General features: G+C 34.6%; 1 protein-coding gene across 2 annotated transcripts in view; it reads right to left on the minus strand.

Annotated features, from left to right (window-relative positions):
- The window catches only part of LOC129236893 (furin-like protease 2), a 174,391-nt gene that overhangs the window by 131,111 nt on the left and 28,182 nt on the right, over positions 1 to 15,098 (minus strand). Inside the window, exons 2-3 of one of the 2 annotated variants that reach the window (XM_054871182.1) lie at positions 8,988 to 9,092; positions 5,953 to 6,216 (exon numbers count right to left, since the gene is read on the minus strand). In XM_054871182.1, coding sequence (XP_054727157.1) covers positions 5,953 to 6,216; positions 8,988 to 9,092 — 369 coding nt within the window. Of the gene's footprint in view, positions 1 to 5,943; positions 6,217 to 8,987; positions 9,093 to 15,098 lie in introns of both variants that reach the window. The other variant, XM_054871181.1, reaches the window with a different exon arrangement.

A 15,098-nucleotide genomic window follows, 5' to 3' on the forward strand; every position in this document is an offset into this window, starting at 1 on the left:
GTTAGAAGAGGCGGATAGTACTGTGCATTTTCTCTGTGAGTGTCCTACGTTTGCTAGAGCAAGGCTACGAATTTTGGGCTCCGATGGCATGAGAACGCGTAAAAATCCTGCTTTCAAACTAGAGGATATTTTCAGATTTCCCTAAAAATCTAGAAAATTCGCACAGAGACAAGCTATCTCTGCCTCTGTCTCTGTCCATTTTATATTCTTTTTCTTATTTTCTGCAACTTCTCTCCTGTCCTTCTTGACTATCAACCCTTTTACTTTCTTCAGGTTAAATTATATTACAATAAACTTTTTAGCCTGAGTGTTTGAGGTGTTACCAAACAGTCGGTGCTTCTTGGCTCGCCTTTTTCAAATTTCAAAAGGGAAGCATCTTTTTCCCGAACTTGCACTTTCAGGGCCCTTTACGGACATGGAAAAGAAATTCAAATTCACTTGGTTTTAAGTTTTTTATACAAAATAGAAAATACATAGAACCATCAAATGGCTAGAAATCTACCTAGACCATCTATCTATCTGCATGACCAATATTTGCAAGAGAAATTTGTTTGTATCTAACTAAGCTTCAATTTGAATGCACTCTTCCAACGCCTCGCATTCAATAAGCAAAGGCTTGCGCACTAATACTAAAATTCTATTTAAATTTTCGCCTGCCACCGCATTTTAAATCGGTAACCATTCAATCACTCACATCAGTCTTTACTTTTCTGAAAGATGTTAGTTTACTTGCCTGAATATGAAAAGTGACAGCCGCGTAAAATTTACCTTGATGGCATAGTCAGTTTTTCGGACAATTTACCGTTCTCCCTTTAACACACAAACTATTTTTCGCATTCGTTTCATTTTTGTTTGCTTTCAATCCACTTTTGGCTACCCTCTACTGCACTGTGTTTTTGTGAATTTATGCTGTTTAAGAATATTTTACTCGTAAATCATAGCAAAGGCAAGTGCCGCCGCCGGGGGAGCTTGTCATTTGCTGTGGGTAACCGCACAACTGAAAGCAGGGTTTTGTCATATTTTTCACATTTTTGCGCCAAAACTTTGTCAACGCATTGTGCAGTAGGGATAATGCGACAGATCCTTGGTATAAAGCAGATGTCCTTGCACCGCCAGTTCGCTGGCAGCTTGGCTGACTTCTTCGGTTGCTTGCTCAACAGCTTTGGTTAGCTTTCTTCGACGGTCGGTTGCCGCTGCCTGTTTGCTTGCTCCTTGAGCATATACGAGTACTCAGTTGTGCTTCTTGTTGCTTTTGATGTTTTTGGTATTGTAGTTGCTGCTGCATTGCGGACATTGTCAAGTAAAGTTTACCTTTTTGGTGTAGAACTACAACTTAGCCACGCGTATCATCGTTCTTGTTGGATAAATTGCATTTTCTTGCATTATTTATTTATATGCATTTCGTTATTTCCCCTTTCTTCTAAACTACTTAGAGCTTTTGATTTATTTTTATTATTCTTTGCACCTTTTTACGCTTTGCTTGAGTGAGTGGGTGAGTGAAATGTTGTTAGTTTGTTTTGGCTTGGCTTGGTTTGGCTTTGCTTTGCTTGGGTTAGCTGTTGGTTCAGTGGCATTGTCAAATCGAAAATCCAATAATTCTGATGAATGCGAGAAAGTTTCAAATGGTTTTGTTGGATTTAAGTTGCTGAGTGGGTAAACAAAGATGGTGTGGGTAATGGGGAAGTGTTCAAGAAGAATAATATTTATCCCTGGGTAGCAAGTAGCAGTGAGTAATGCCCTGCTGTAGCTGGGTATTTGCGTTACTTATGTGTGATCATTGGCGCTATTGAATAATCGGAAAATATAACTAAAATTCGTGTTTTTTTTTTAATAGATTGCAATTACAAAAACTTCAAGAAAAACTCAACTTGGCGGGTAAATTCATGGCAATAACAAAAAAATTATATTTTAAGTGTGCAACGAATAATTGAGTGCTTGAAAGGCCACTAAAAATCTACTTCGAAATTTTTTCTTTAGATTGAAACTGAAGGGGTGGAAGGCGAATTGCACAGTGGAAACTTCGATCAAAAATTAAACTAAATTAGCCCAAATTAGCAAAAAAAAAAAAAATCCGCAACGTGGAACTCTTGAACTCGAAGTAATTACAACAGTTTTTGAATGGAAAAAAATTTCATAACATTTCCGAGTTTTATAATTTTCAATTTTATGAATATTCATTGCTAAGCTCTATATATTGAAAATAATTTTGAAAGAAATAATATTCATACATAATTGGCGCGGACACCCTTTTTGGGTGTTTCGCCGAACTCTTGCTCCTATTGGTGGTGTGCGTCTTGATGTTGTTCCCCAAATGGAGGGGCCTACAGTTTCAAGCCGATTCCGAACGGCAGATATTTTTATGAAGAGCTTTTTCATGGCAGAAATACACTCGGAGGCTTGCCATTGCCTGTCGAGAGGCGATCGCTATTAGAAAAAACTTTTTCTTCATTTCGGTGTTTCACCGAGATTTGAATTCTATGCCCCCATCTTATCTCAAGAGTTACTGAAAAAGTCCTTATACGAGGCTCCAAATCTAACGGCCATATAGCCACTAAGAGGGCGTCAAAATCTAATGTTCACATATGAAATCAAATCTTTGATTGAGAAAGTGGCAGTTTCACGTTGTTTGAGTACTGGCCAAAATTCATGCGACAGCTAGAAGAACGGAAAACTCAAGCGTGTGAATGCTATGACTCTTCAAGGCATAGAAATTATAGACTTATGCATACTTATAATTATTTCTTTAAAATACTTACATAGAATAACTAGTGAGGTATTAATGTCATACTTAGTATTAAGGGATAAATATACAACAATAATATAATAATACCAACTTTTAAATAGCTTACGAATGGAATTACCATTTGTCCATACATTACCCAATTAGGTTAACGCTCCAGTTAGGACTAAAACAAGCATTTCACTATAAATTAAATTAAATTAAATTGTGCAGGTCCCCATAAACAAAGTTTAAATCAATTTTTTGTTTCAAAACCAAAAAGGATTAAAGGTAATAAAATATAAGTAAAGTTTAAGGTAAAAGATGACCAAAGAATTAGTATTGCATATAAAAATAAATACCTACAAATGTATACTTTTCTAGCAGCCTAAGTGCATTGCTACGTATTGTTAAGAAATATATTTTTTATTTTAATTTCCCTAAATGTTACAAACTCTTCTTTCATTTTATCGAATTTGAAGAAAAAAATTAAATAAAATTGGTATATTCGCGTTTATGCATAAAAAAAGGTGGGAGGTGCTAAAAACTAAATCGTCCCATTATTTGTTTTAAACAAAAAGAAGGGATTGATTTCAAGCAACGGATATCTTTTTTTTTTTAATTTCTATTACTTTCATTACTATCTGGTTACCCTACAGATGTATAGAGGGCACAATAGATCTTTCAAGTGCTAAATGCCCTCATAATGCTAAAAGATTAGACGTTGCTTCTTGCCTGAATTCTGATATCGTACACTGATTTTAATCAGAATTTTTCACACAAACAATTTACCGGAAAACAATTTGAATATGCAGTTTAATGTCTTATTTATTTCTAAGTTCCAATTTTTTCGAAATACTCTCTAATTTTTGATAATTCTTTTCCCCGAGGGCGTTAAAAATTACCGAGAATTTTTTTCACTTGAAATCGGAGCTTTATTATTATTTCCCATTCATTGTGTGTCGAAAATAGACAACATCTCGTAAGAAACAGGTTTTAAAAATTAATAAGACCTTTTCTTCTTACAATTTGGAGTCTTATGACTGTTTAGTATCTGTTATGTGGAGAAATTAAAAAAATAAAAATTAACGAGAATTTTTCGCACTTCAAATTGTTTCGCTTTCGGTGTATGGCGAAAATAGACAACATCGTGAGGGAAAAAAGTTTTAAAAAATTAACAAACATTTTTCTCACTACAAATTCAAGATCTATTATTGTTTCGCTTTCGTTATGTGGCGAAAATAGACAACATCGTGAGGGAAAAAAGTTTCAAAAACTAAGAAGGCCTTTTCTCACTTAAATATGCAGCTGTATTACTGTTTTGTATGTGGCGTAAGTAATATAGAAAACATCGCCAGGGAAAGAAGTTTCAAAAAATTAACGAAAATTTGTCTCACTTGAAATTGGAGCTTTATTATTATTTCCCATTCATTGTGTGGGAAAAGTAGACATCATCGCGATGGAAATAAGTGTTAGAAAAATTAAGAAAATTTTTCTCACTTCAAATTGGAGCTTTATTGTTGTTTCGAATTTGTTATGTGTCGAAAATAGACAACATCGCGAGGGAAACAAGTTAGAAAATGAACGAACATTTTTCTCATTTCAAATTGGAGCTTTATTATTGCTTTGCATTTTTTATGTGGCGAAAATAGACAACATCGCGAGGGAAAGAAGTTTCAAAAAATTAACGAGATTTTTTTTCACTTCAAATTGGAGCTTTATTATTGTTTCGTTATGTGGCGAAAATAGACAACATAGTAAGGAAAAAAAGTTTCAAAAACTAAGAAGGTTTTTTCCCACTTAAATTTGGAGCTTTATTACTGTTTTGTATCCGTTATGTGGAGAAAGTAGACAACATCGCTAGGGAAGAAGTTTAAACAAATTAACGAGAATTTGTATCACTTGAAATTGGAGTTTTATTATGGTTTCGCATTCGAAAATGGATAACATCGCGAGGTAAAAAGTTTTAAAAAACTAACTTTAATTTTGAGCCACTTTAAATTTGAGCTTCGTTGTACTAGAATTAAATAAGCTCTAAAAAGGCGTACCCAAATGGTTTTATTTTTAGTTTTTTAATTCTCAACGAAAATTTCGAAATTTTGTTGAAAATTTGTAAAACTTTTGTAAGTCTTGTACAAAACTTCAAATTTGGATTAATTAAACAATAATTGAAGTTAAAAAATAAATATAAATAAATAGTGAAAACTTCTCTGTATGTGGGGCCAGTTAATTTTAATTTTATTGTTGTCCTTAAGTCAGCAACTTTTTTTGGGGTTGGAAAATCGAAGGCGCCTTAAAAAGTTAAATAAAAAAAAAATGTCAAGGCTTAACAATCTGTTGCGCTGCTTTATTTTGATCGTCACTGCATGTCCATCAGTTAAATTTACTTTCCCATAGTTTGCCCCGAAAGAGCATCGCCTGAGAGTTTGCTACTATTGAGGTTGTTTTTAGTTAACACCGCTTATTAATAGACTGAATATGACAAAACTTATACTTAAGTCAGTTATTTTCGCTTAGGCTAAACTCGGATGCCGTATTGGAATATGACTATGCGCCTAACTTTTGAACGATAATAAAAGGATTGATTTGCGCTTGGAAATCCTTGATGTTGGAGATCCGAAAAATATTTTTTTAATTATTTTTCTAGTAAATGATATGAATGAAACATAGAAGGATCTGGTGTTTCTTATTGACGCTGTTAGTTTGATAAAGAAAAATTCTGCTAAAATCGTGGCTATTAAGATGAAGAAGAAGCATGCCGAAGGTGCGGCTCTTAAATAATTGAAGTTCACGATAGTTTTTGTTGCTTTAAAATATTTAAAATTTTTGGTTTTCTACTATGCTGTCTATTAAAATCGGTAGGAATCTACTTTTTTAATTTCTGATGACGCTTTAGAGCCAAGTTTTAGGTCGAATTCCACTAAACAGTTTCACTAAAACTTTATGAAAGCAAAAAATGAACTGAACTAAATTTTAATGAAAAAGACTAACAGGAATAAAGTGATGAAAAATGATGAAAAAAATACTAACTAAAACTATTGCAAAAGAAGAAATTATAAATACAAGCCAATACTAATTCAAATACCAACTAAATAAACAAAATAAATTATAAACAATACCAAATAAAAACCCAAAATAAGAAAAAACTTCACCCCCGAGAAGGACCGCCATAAGGTAAAAAATAAAAATCAAATGAAAAAAGGAAAATAAAAATTCTCACATACTTCACTCACCAAGTACCACTGTTCCTTGAATAAAGGATCAGGAAATATGTTGTGCGACGTCGCTGCACGATATTGAATGCGAGGAGCGCGCGAGAGTAAAGACGAGCCGATGCGCGCTGACGCTGTTGGCTGATATGCAAGGCGGGGACCAGGTGCGCTAACAAAACCAGAGCCTGATCTTATCACATCATACGGACTGTAGCCCGGTAAGGTGGTGTAGGAACCGTCACGTTTCTTACGCAACTTTTCATGTTGCTGTTGCATCCATCGGACCTGAAGCGAGAAGTTAACGAAATTAGCACTTAATTAGTTAAACGAATTATTTCACAATAATCAGCAATAAATATAATATTTATAAAATAACTAATTACGATCAAGAGCATTATAATGGGTAGAAGAGGGTAGAAGAGCGCACGCATGTGAATGAGAGCAACTTTTATGTTTTTGCTCATTATCTGGTGGCGTCACTGCAAAAAATGTTTGAAAAATTAATAAAATATTCAAATATTCTGTTCTCCCGACAGCTGACCGATCATTCAGCCACTTTGGGACTTTTTATTTGTCGGAGTCAGTAGGCGCTGCTATGCCAATCACTCGCCATGGGTGTACTTAAGCTACGGAAAGAGAGTTTAAAAATACGGGATTTTGAATTTCGATACCCACTAAGGCCGTAAATGAGGCAAATAAGTTGAGTATGATATCGAAAGTGTAATCAGAAAACTACAAGCCTGCAAGCAGTTGCTTAGATTAAGAGGAGAAGGCGTCTTGGCTCAAAAAATTGGATTAACTTAAGTCAGTTTCTGAAATATGCACTAGGACTTCTATGCAGTTTCGGACTAAGAAAGCATGCGAGGCCTAACAACTGAAATCGAATGGTATTACCTCGTTTGGCGACAACTCAGACTAGGACGCTGAGTCGAAGATGATTTCCTTAGGGTTGGGTGGTTGTTAGGCAGTACATTTGATGCAACATCTCTCAATCGGCACTCATCGAAGAAAATCTACCCAGCTGTTAGAAGAGGCTTACAAAATCTACCACGGGTTAAACTGTCACTATGTGAGTTAGAAGCCAGCTGGCACTCAAAGTTATAGTAAATCAAAACTAGCGAAAACTGATGTTACCTGTCATGACCGACCGACTGTCGCAAATTCTCTTTTATCTCGCAGAATGAACCATAGGCAGCTGGTTGGACGGGCCACTTTCTATATGGAAAAGGTAGGCATGACAATGCACCCCGCCAGGCATGTGGAGAGGAGGATGAGACGACCAACTACTTTCTGTGCATCTGCCCCGCCTTCGCTCGAATCAGACTTGAGGTCTTTGGCAGTGATTTGTTAAGAAGCGACCACCGACAGCGATCTACTCAGATTTCTTCGGAGGTCGGGTAGGTTTTAAAAAAAAGGAACCAGAGAGGACGAGTGGACCCGAATGGACTTAATGTTGTCTAAGTGCTGTACTTGCTAGTCTGCCCCGCCAAAAACAAAAAAAAATAGTAATTCAAGGATTTTAAATGAGCTTCCGCGTGCCTATCGCTATTAAACCATCTAAATATTGTCCTCTGCTAAGTTTACGGGCACAGAAATATTGATGGTTATGAACTAATAGGAAAGCTCAAAAATAAGCGTCTGTCAGTAAAAATTTACACCTTTTATAAAAATTTTTAGTGCAATTTTAGGTATGCAGTTTTATAGCCCGTTAGATTTTGATATAATACAATGACAATTCGAAGTGTCTTAAAAATTTCGTTGAATTTTAACAATTTATTTTTTGATTTTTTGCTGGCGGCCTTGTGCTTGAAATTTTTTTAGAGAAAAAAGAACACCCAACACCGTCAGCGAAAAAAGAATATCAAAAATCAACACGGTTTTTGAGCCAATTGAAACATGCACTTTATTAGACTAAAATTTAATAGGCAATAAATCTGCTTGCTCGAAATTTTGTACGGAAGTAAGAAATTTTCATCAAAATTTTATGAATTTTTTTTTTGTTGCCAAGTATGAGACTTTGATTTATAAGGGTTTTAATAAAGAATGAACATAAAAAGATTATTAAAATTGACCCTCCATTGGGAAACCGGGTCTGGCCAGACTTTTTTGACTTAGGATGTGAACTTCACATATTTCTGTTATAGCGCACGACTTGAGCTTCCAGGTAGCGTTCTAAAATGGCATTTTCTATCGATTTATGGATATAACCTTTTAAAAAGGATCCTCGAACAGGACGAGAAAAAGCTAGGCCGGGTACCCAACCGAACTTAAAAAAAAAGTGTTCAAAGAGGGTTAGAGTAGAAACAAAGAAATTGTCAAATCTTTTCACTAAGTCTTAGTGGTATAATTATTTAACGTAGTGTTTCGGCAAAAAATAATAGCAGTAGCACTGCAACTTCAAAACTTTTTTTTATAAAAAATATAAGCTAACAGTTTAATTGAAATTCAAAGTTTATTACTCGTACAGGATTCTCCAACTGGTGGCTATCGACTTTTTAGCTTCGCTAGCTAAAATAACCTCTAGAGTATGTCAAAAACTTAGTAGGTAGACATTTAAGAAATTGGGCGCTCTTCCCTTGATGAAATTTGGAGAGTACTAAAAACGAATATAGAAAATCGACCAATTAGAGGAAATTGTGACTTAAGTTGGGAAGCTGAAATCGGAAAGCGGCGATTTTACACCATTTTCGAAGGAAATGTGATCACATTGCCAGCAAAAAGATCACAATGTGGTCTTCGAAAAGATAAATGCCAACCAAGCGCTCGAAAAGTAAAAGAAAAACGATTCGTGTGTATGAATTCTGTCGTAAGGAGGATGCTCGACATCGCATATATTGATACTATATATAAATGTAGATAAATGTATGTTCACCACTTGACTTCAAGCATATGCTTGTGTCCGGATTGTTGCATCTATTGCACTTCGCTCTTAGTTTTCAAAATATATTGCTAATATTTTATAATATTGATTTTCCAAAAAATTTTAGAAATTTAAGTACCGACAAGATATTTTTAGATTTATTTATAGCTTATCAATTGCTTCTATCTGTACTCACCTCCGGTTCAGAGTTTAAGGCGTTATGGTGCTCGTCACTGACACGCAATGAACGTTTGGCGACATGACGATGATGAAATAGATAATAGTCTTCGAGGGCACCAATCTGCAATGGAAGAGAAAAGAGTGAAATTCGTATAATTTATAATAAATAGTAAATAATCACAATTAACTATAACAAATACAATATAATAAAATAATTTAATAAAAGGGAAATAAGCACTGTATATATAATATTAAAGGCTAAATATATATAAAGGGAAAGGGTATTTTACCTCTAACATTGCATGGGTTTAATGGAATTTTATAGTTTTATTGTAACTTAGCTCAAAAATAGGCAAAAGAAAGTAACAGCGACTTTGAGAAACATATCAAATTAATCAGTTTGCACTGCAGAAATGTATTAAACCTAAAAATATATATATTTATGCATGTATTGGTGTGCATTTATATTGCAAAAAACAAAAAAAAAAAAACGAACTGTAAAAATTAAATTTCTAACAAAAATTACCACTTTGCCGCATTCCATACCATTCAGCAACAGTAATTCCACAACACTCTTAAATCCCTCGCAGTGGCAGTCGATTTTAGTTACTCATACGCCATGTACGCACACACTACTTGCACTCGTACTTCTATGTACATACAATAGCATAGCCTTGTAATATAAAATAAAAATCTCTTGCATACCCTTGGGCGCATAATGAAAACTTTTCGAATAAACGAAGAAGAAATCAGGAATCAGAAATCAAAAATCAGAAAATCGAAATCTGAACGTACCGTTGAGAAATGCTTTCCAGCAACAAGATGTTTATCACTTTTACTTACCGTTAGTGGTTTACTATGAAATTTACTTGCTTGTGCGCTTGAGTCCATACTTACCGAGCACTTACAGCACACAATCATGCCCATCCATATGCGCATGGCTGTGCTTCACTCTTGAGTGTGTACGTTTACTCATGTTTTTGTTATTGTTATTGTTTTTTTTTTTGTTTTTGTTTCTAGCTAGTTTCTCTAGTTTATTTGTATTGCATCTGGAATGAGTAGGAAATTCCCAATAGTATGTGGCAGCTATTGCCTGAAACAGCATTTTGATTGGAAAAACACTCGGGGTGAAAGTAGACAAAGGGAATGATCGGGTAAGGGAGTTTTCCACTGCAAAATAAAGTTGTGTGTAAATAAAAGTGGATTCTAAATTTGTGCCATTCAGTGGCCACTCATTGATGTGAGAAATAAAAAAAAAATTTTGCAGTGAGGGTAAAGTAAAGCATAAGATCCTACATATATTTGAAAAATAAAAACAGGAGTAAAAAAGAAATGGAATTATAATTTTCAAAAACATATGTAGACATGTATATAAAATTTAAAGACAAGATGATATTTTATGGAGTGACGTTTTTAATGAAATTTTTTAAATACCAGGTTGATATGAGTTAATTAGCTTCAAGTAGCTCTCAGTAGGCTCAACAGGAACACCAAGAACTAAGTGTGCGAAGACTCATCATATGGATTACATCTTTTCTCGCATCAGGCGAAGTCATTAAATGGAATCAACTTATCTCTTACGCCCAGATCTTCAAAACATTCTGCTTGTATGAATTTCCATTCCCTTCTCCAGTATATGGAGCACTCACAGTAGGTTACTGGCTGCTTTTCACTCCTTCAGCTCCTTCTGAAAACATTACTGGAGTCTCAGAGCTTAACGTACATCTTTCACGAAAGACTTGCGCTGCAGCTCGGTTTTTGCTGTTCAGTAAGAGGAGTAGCCCTAAGTAATTTAAGTGCTATTCTAGTCGCATAATATGAGTTATATTAAAAGTGCTGTCGTTTATTATTTGATTAGATTAGATTATTGATTCTGTGTTTATTTAAACTTGCAAATACTATGAACGTAATAAAAACATAAAACTCGATGTTCATCTAATGGACGAAAAATTGCTTATAAGCAATGATATGATAAATATATTACGTAAGTGCTTGCGAAACCTTATTCAAGTAATAAAATTGGTCGTTCGTCGAAAAGATGAAAAACTGAATTTCGAAACTCAATGCTGCCCAAAACGTATTCAAGAACTTGCTTAGTACGAAATACGTAATAAAACATCAAACCCGATGTGCATCTAATCGACGAAAAATTGCATTTAAGCAGTGGCATGATACACATATTACCTAAGAGCTTTCGAAACAGTATTCAAGCAATAAAACTATTAAATTCGTCGTTCGTCGAATAGATGAAAAAATTAATGTCAAGTTTCAATGCTGCTTAAAACCTATTTAAGCAAGTGTAAATAAATGAGTAATAAAAACATCAAACTCGATGTTCGTCTAATGGATGAAAAATTGCATATAAGCAGTGATATGGTAAATATATTACCTAAGAGCTTGCAAAGCGGTATTTAAGCAATAAAATTATTAAATTTCTTGTTCGTCGAATGGATGAAAAACTGAATTTCGACACACAAGAGTGTTTAAAAGCTATTTAAGAACCAGGTAAACACTACGTAAGCAATGAATTTTATAAACCTGCATTCACCGAATAGATGCAAAATTGAGATTCATTGATTTATTGATTATATTTCGATTAAAAACTTGAAAAATTGCACTTGAGTAGTGATATAATGAACTAGTGATATAATAATATGCGGAGGAACATGTAAGCAAAAAAGCTATTAAATTTAGCATTCGTCGAAAGGACGAAAAATAGCACTAAACTATTCAAAACCAAGTAAAAGTTATTTAAAAATATTGAGTAGTGAATTACTCACTCGAAAACCTATAGTTTAGTACATCGAATAGACGAATTTATACAATCAATGAATGTAGCAAATTTCCGAGCTTATATCAATATACATTTATTTTTCTTCGCTATTTAATTGAGGCGTAAGCTCGTTAGCTCATAATTTATTGAGCATACGGATCTTGGGTTGGGGCGTTACTACCCTTCGGAACTCAGAGAGAATGTATGTTCAAATCTTGGTGAAAGACCAAAATGGAGAAAAATTGTTTTTCTAATAGCGGACGCCCCTCGGCAGGCAATGGCAAACCTCAGAGTGTACTTCTGCCACGAAAAAGCTTCTCATAAAAAAAGTGCGTGTAGCGTAGTACACAGAACAGAAGTGAAACTTTCAAGGCAGACAAAGAAAGAGAGAGAGACCCGAGAGAGAACGAAAAAGAATATATGTTTAAATAAGTTCACAATATTTGCAGAGAATACAAATAGACAAAATTTACAAATAAATTCACCTTCATCGCTCCACATATTGACAACTCGTGCTTTTACTATAGATAGTTGCATTGTGTGCGGACAAGCCATTGACGATACGACCCGTGTGCGGAGGCCCTAACTGCGTTAATTCCTAAACATTATTCAAATTGAATCTGCCTTGTGAATACCTAGCAGCGACGTTGAAATAAAATTTGTTCAGCATAAGTGTGTTGCTTTTACCTAATAGCACTGCTTACATACTACGAGTATTCACAGTAGAGCAACCGCATCCAACTTTGCACTAAACATCAATCGGCTTTTGTTTACAGACGTACACCGGGACAAATTTTATTCTTTTTCGTAATATTTGAAGGTAAATTAGTTAAAAAATTCTTAATTTACCAATTATCGAGGAAAAAAAGAAATACGGTACGCAACGACTTTGGATCTGAGCTTGGACGAAATAATTAAAACCAAAAAGATTGCTCTACCATCAGCAGTTAAGAAATTGTAAGTATGTTGAAATATATTTCACTGTGTTCAAGTCTGACCAATCTGAAATCTTTTGGTTAATGCTTTTCATTCATTGCAGCAACTGCAAAACCCACGTAAAGACTAACCATTGCGAAAAACCTTAAATAAGCCGATATTTAAACAGAGCGTTGTGCCCGTGATGCCCGTAATGGAATAATACAAAACATAAACTGTCAAATATCAGACGGTCAACAGCAAATAATCAACCGAAAATGGAAGGATTTATGATGGTAAATTACTATAAAATATATAAGGTATAGCTCTCTCTCTCTCCTTTTCCTCTACGTTATATTTTTTGTCTCTCTCAAGTAACGAAAATGCCCAAAACGTTGCATGGCCTTGAAATTTTACTCTCCATTCTCGCTCATTCATCGACGCCTAAGAAGTTTCACTTCAATATCTGCCATTCGGAGTCGGCCTGAAACTGTAAGTCCCTCCATTTATGGAACAACATCAAGACGCACACCACAAATAGAAAGAGGAGCTCGGCCAAACACCTAAAAAGGGTGTAAGCGCCAATTATATATAATCCCATATATGTATGTATATATATATATATATATATATATATGTATATATACGAATCTGGAAGGCAGAAAACTTGTTCGCATTGCACTGGCTAAAAATCCAAAATTATTAAATTAATCATTCCCTATAGCAATTTAAAGCATCTTGAATGCGGTTGACACGAACACACAGACACACATTTACGTTAAGAAAATAAATCACGACACATACTTCAAATAAATAAGCCTTCATTATACACATACATACATACACACACATATATATTTACACAGTTTAGACATGCTTCTATTTGCCTTAAATTTTTGCTCACGTTCCATACCCGCATGCCAGGGAATTCTCAAATTATTTGCTATTGAAAATTGCATCACGTTGCACAAACGCAAAGAAAATGCATGCGTTGCAACTGTAAATTGGCAGTGACAAAGCGCAAATAAACCTATGTATGTATGTACTTATATTTTTGCACACACACACACACATACATATGCATGCCGTGTATGACTGTGTTAGCATCATCAATAGACACCAAATATTTGTACGCGCATTTTTGATTGCGGCATTCGAAGTATTTTCAAGCAATGCACAATGCTTTTGTGAGCAGGGAAAGACAAGGATTAGGGAAACGAAATGGAAAGCGGAAGGAGTGTGAATTGGTTCGAAAGAGTTTGCAAAAACTTTTCTTTTCTCAATAAATAGCTTAGAAGGAAATTGTGGTGGATCATCATCAAGTTTGGTGAAAATAAATGAAAAATAAGACTGTGCCGCTAAGTAGCTGAAAATTATATTTACTAAGCATATTTTCTAAATCTACGAACCTAACTCTGTGTATTAGATCTTTGAGAGAACTGAAACACGTAAATATACTCATTTAATTATTTATTATTCCTCAGCTTTTTTGGGCTTTAGACGCTGAAACATTTACTACTTTTTCTCATCGTTGTCTGCTTTCTCTCCAGCCAAAGCAATGTCGCATTTTGGTCACATGAAAGTAGACCTCAAGAGTTTTTTGGTCTTCCACTTAGTTTACTCTTTCGGCTATCCAATCTCTAGCAAAGGTGTCGCCGTTTCTGTACAATTTACTTATTTAGTGAAAAACTACACCAGCGAACCCCAAAAAAAAAATACCAAAATGAAGCATTGGCAGTATTCGGCAGTTTCAAGGGAATAGATTTAGAGAAAACCTCTCCTCTGACTCCCGATTTCATCTTGGAGCCGTCAGTGAAGACAAAGATACAGACTTTCCTCTTGTTCCAATCCTACATACATAGAAAAATTGCCCCGGGACGACCTTCAAACACCAGTTTGCGGATAAAGCCATTTGTGCGAGGTTAAGGGGTTAGGTGGGTTTGAAAATTTCAAAAAATCGATTTCTTTTTTTTTGTCTTATTAAATAGTATAATATGTTTAAAATATTCTCCTAAAATTTCAAATTGATCCGAGTAAAATTCTACGAGATAGACCCTTCAGAAGTTCCGCCCATCAGGCCATGTCAGTGCAGCGTTTCGCAGGTATACGCGTTTATCTCAAAACTCGATTTTTTAAGTCGGTGGACACGATTTCTCGAAAAGTTATGAAGCGATTTTGTTCAAATTTTGCACACATCTTTGGAATAACATTATCAAGTTATTGAACGAAGGATTTTTTTTTATTTTTATTACAACTAATTTTTTCGAGCCAACACATGACGAAAATTTGACCAAAAAATGTGTTTTTTTGTTCAAAGTCTGTCAAAAATTCAAATTAAATTTTATTTTTTTTTCCTTCGTCCAGTAACGAGATTTATCCATGTACTAACGAAATATTTTTGGTTTTTTGATTTTAAATGAACCAATAATGAGTTATGCT

This window comes from Anastrepha obliqua, chromosome 2, assembly GCF_027943255.1.
Source record: "Anastrepha obliqua isolate idAnaObli1 chromosome 2, idAnaObli1_1.0, whole genome shotgun sequence".
Taxonomy (NCBI): domain Eukaryota; kingdom Metazoa; phylum Arthropoda; class Insecta; order Diptera; family Tephritidae; genus Anastrepha; species Anastrepha obliqua.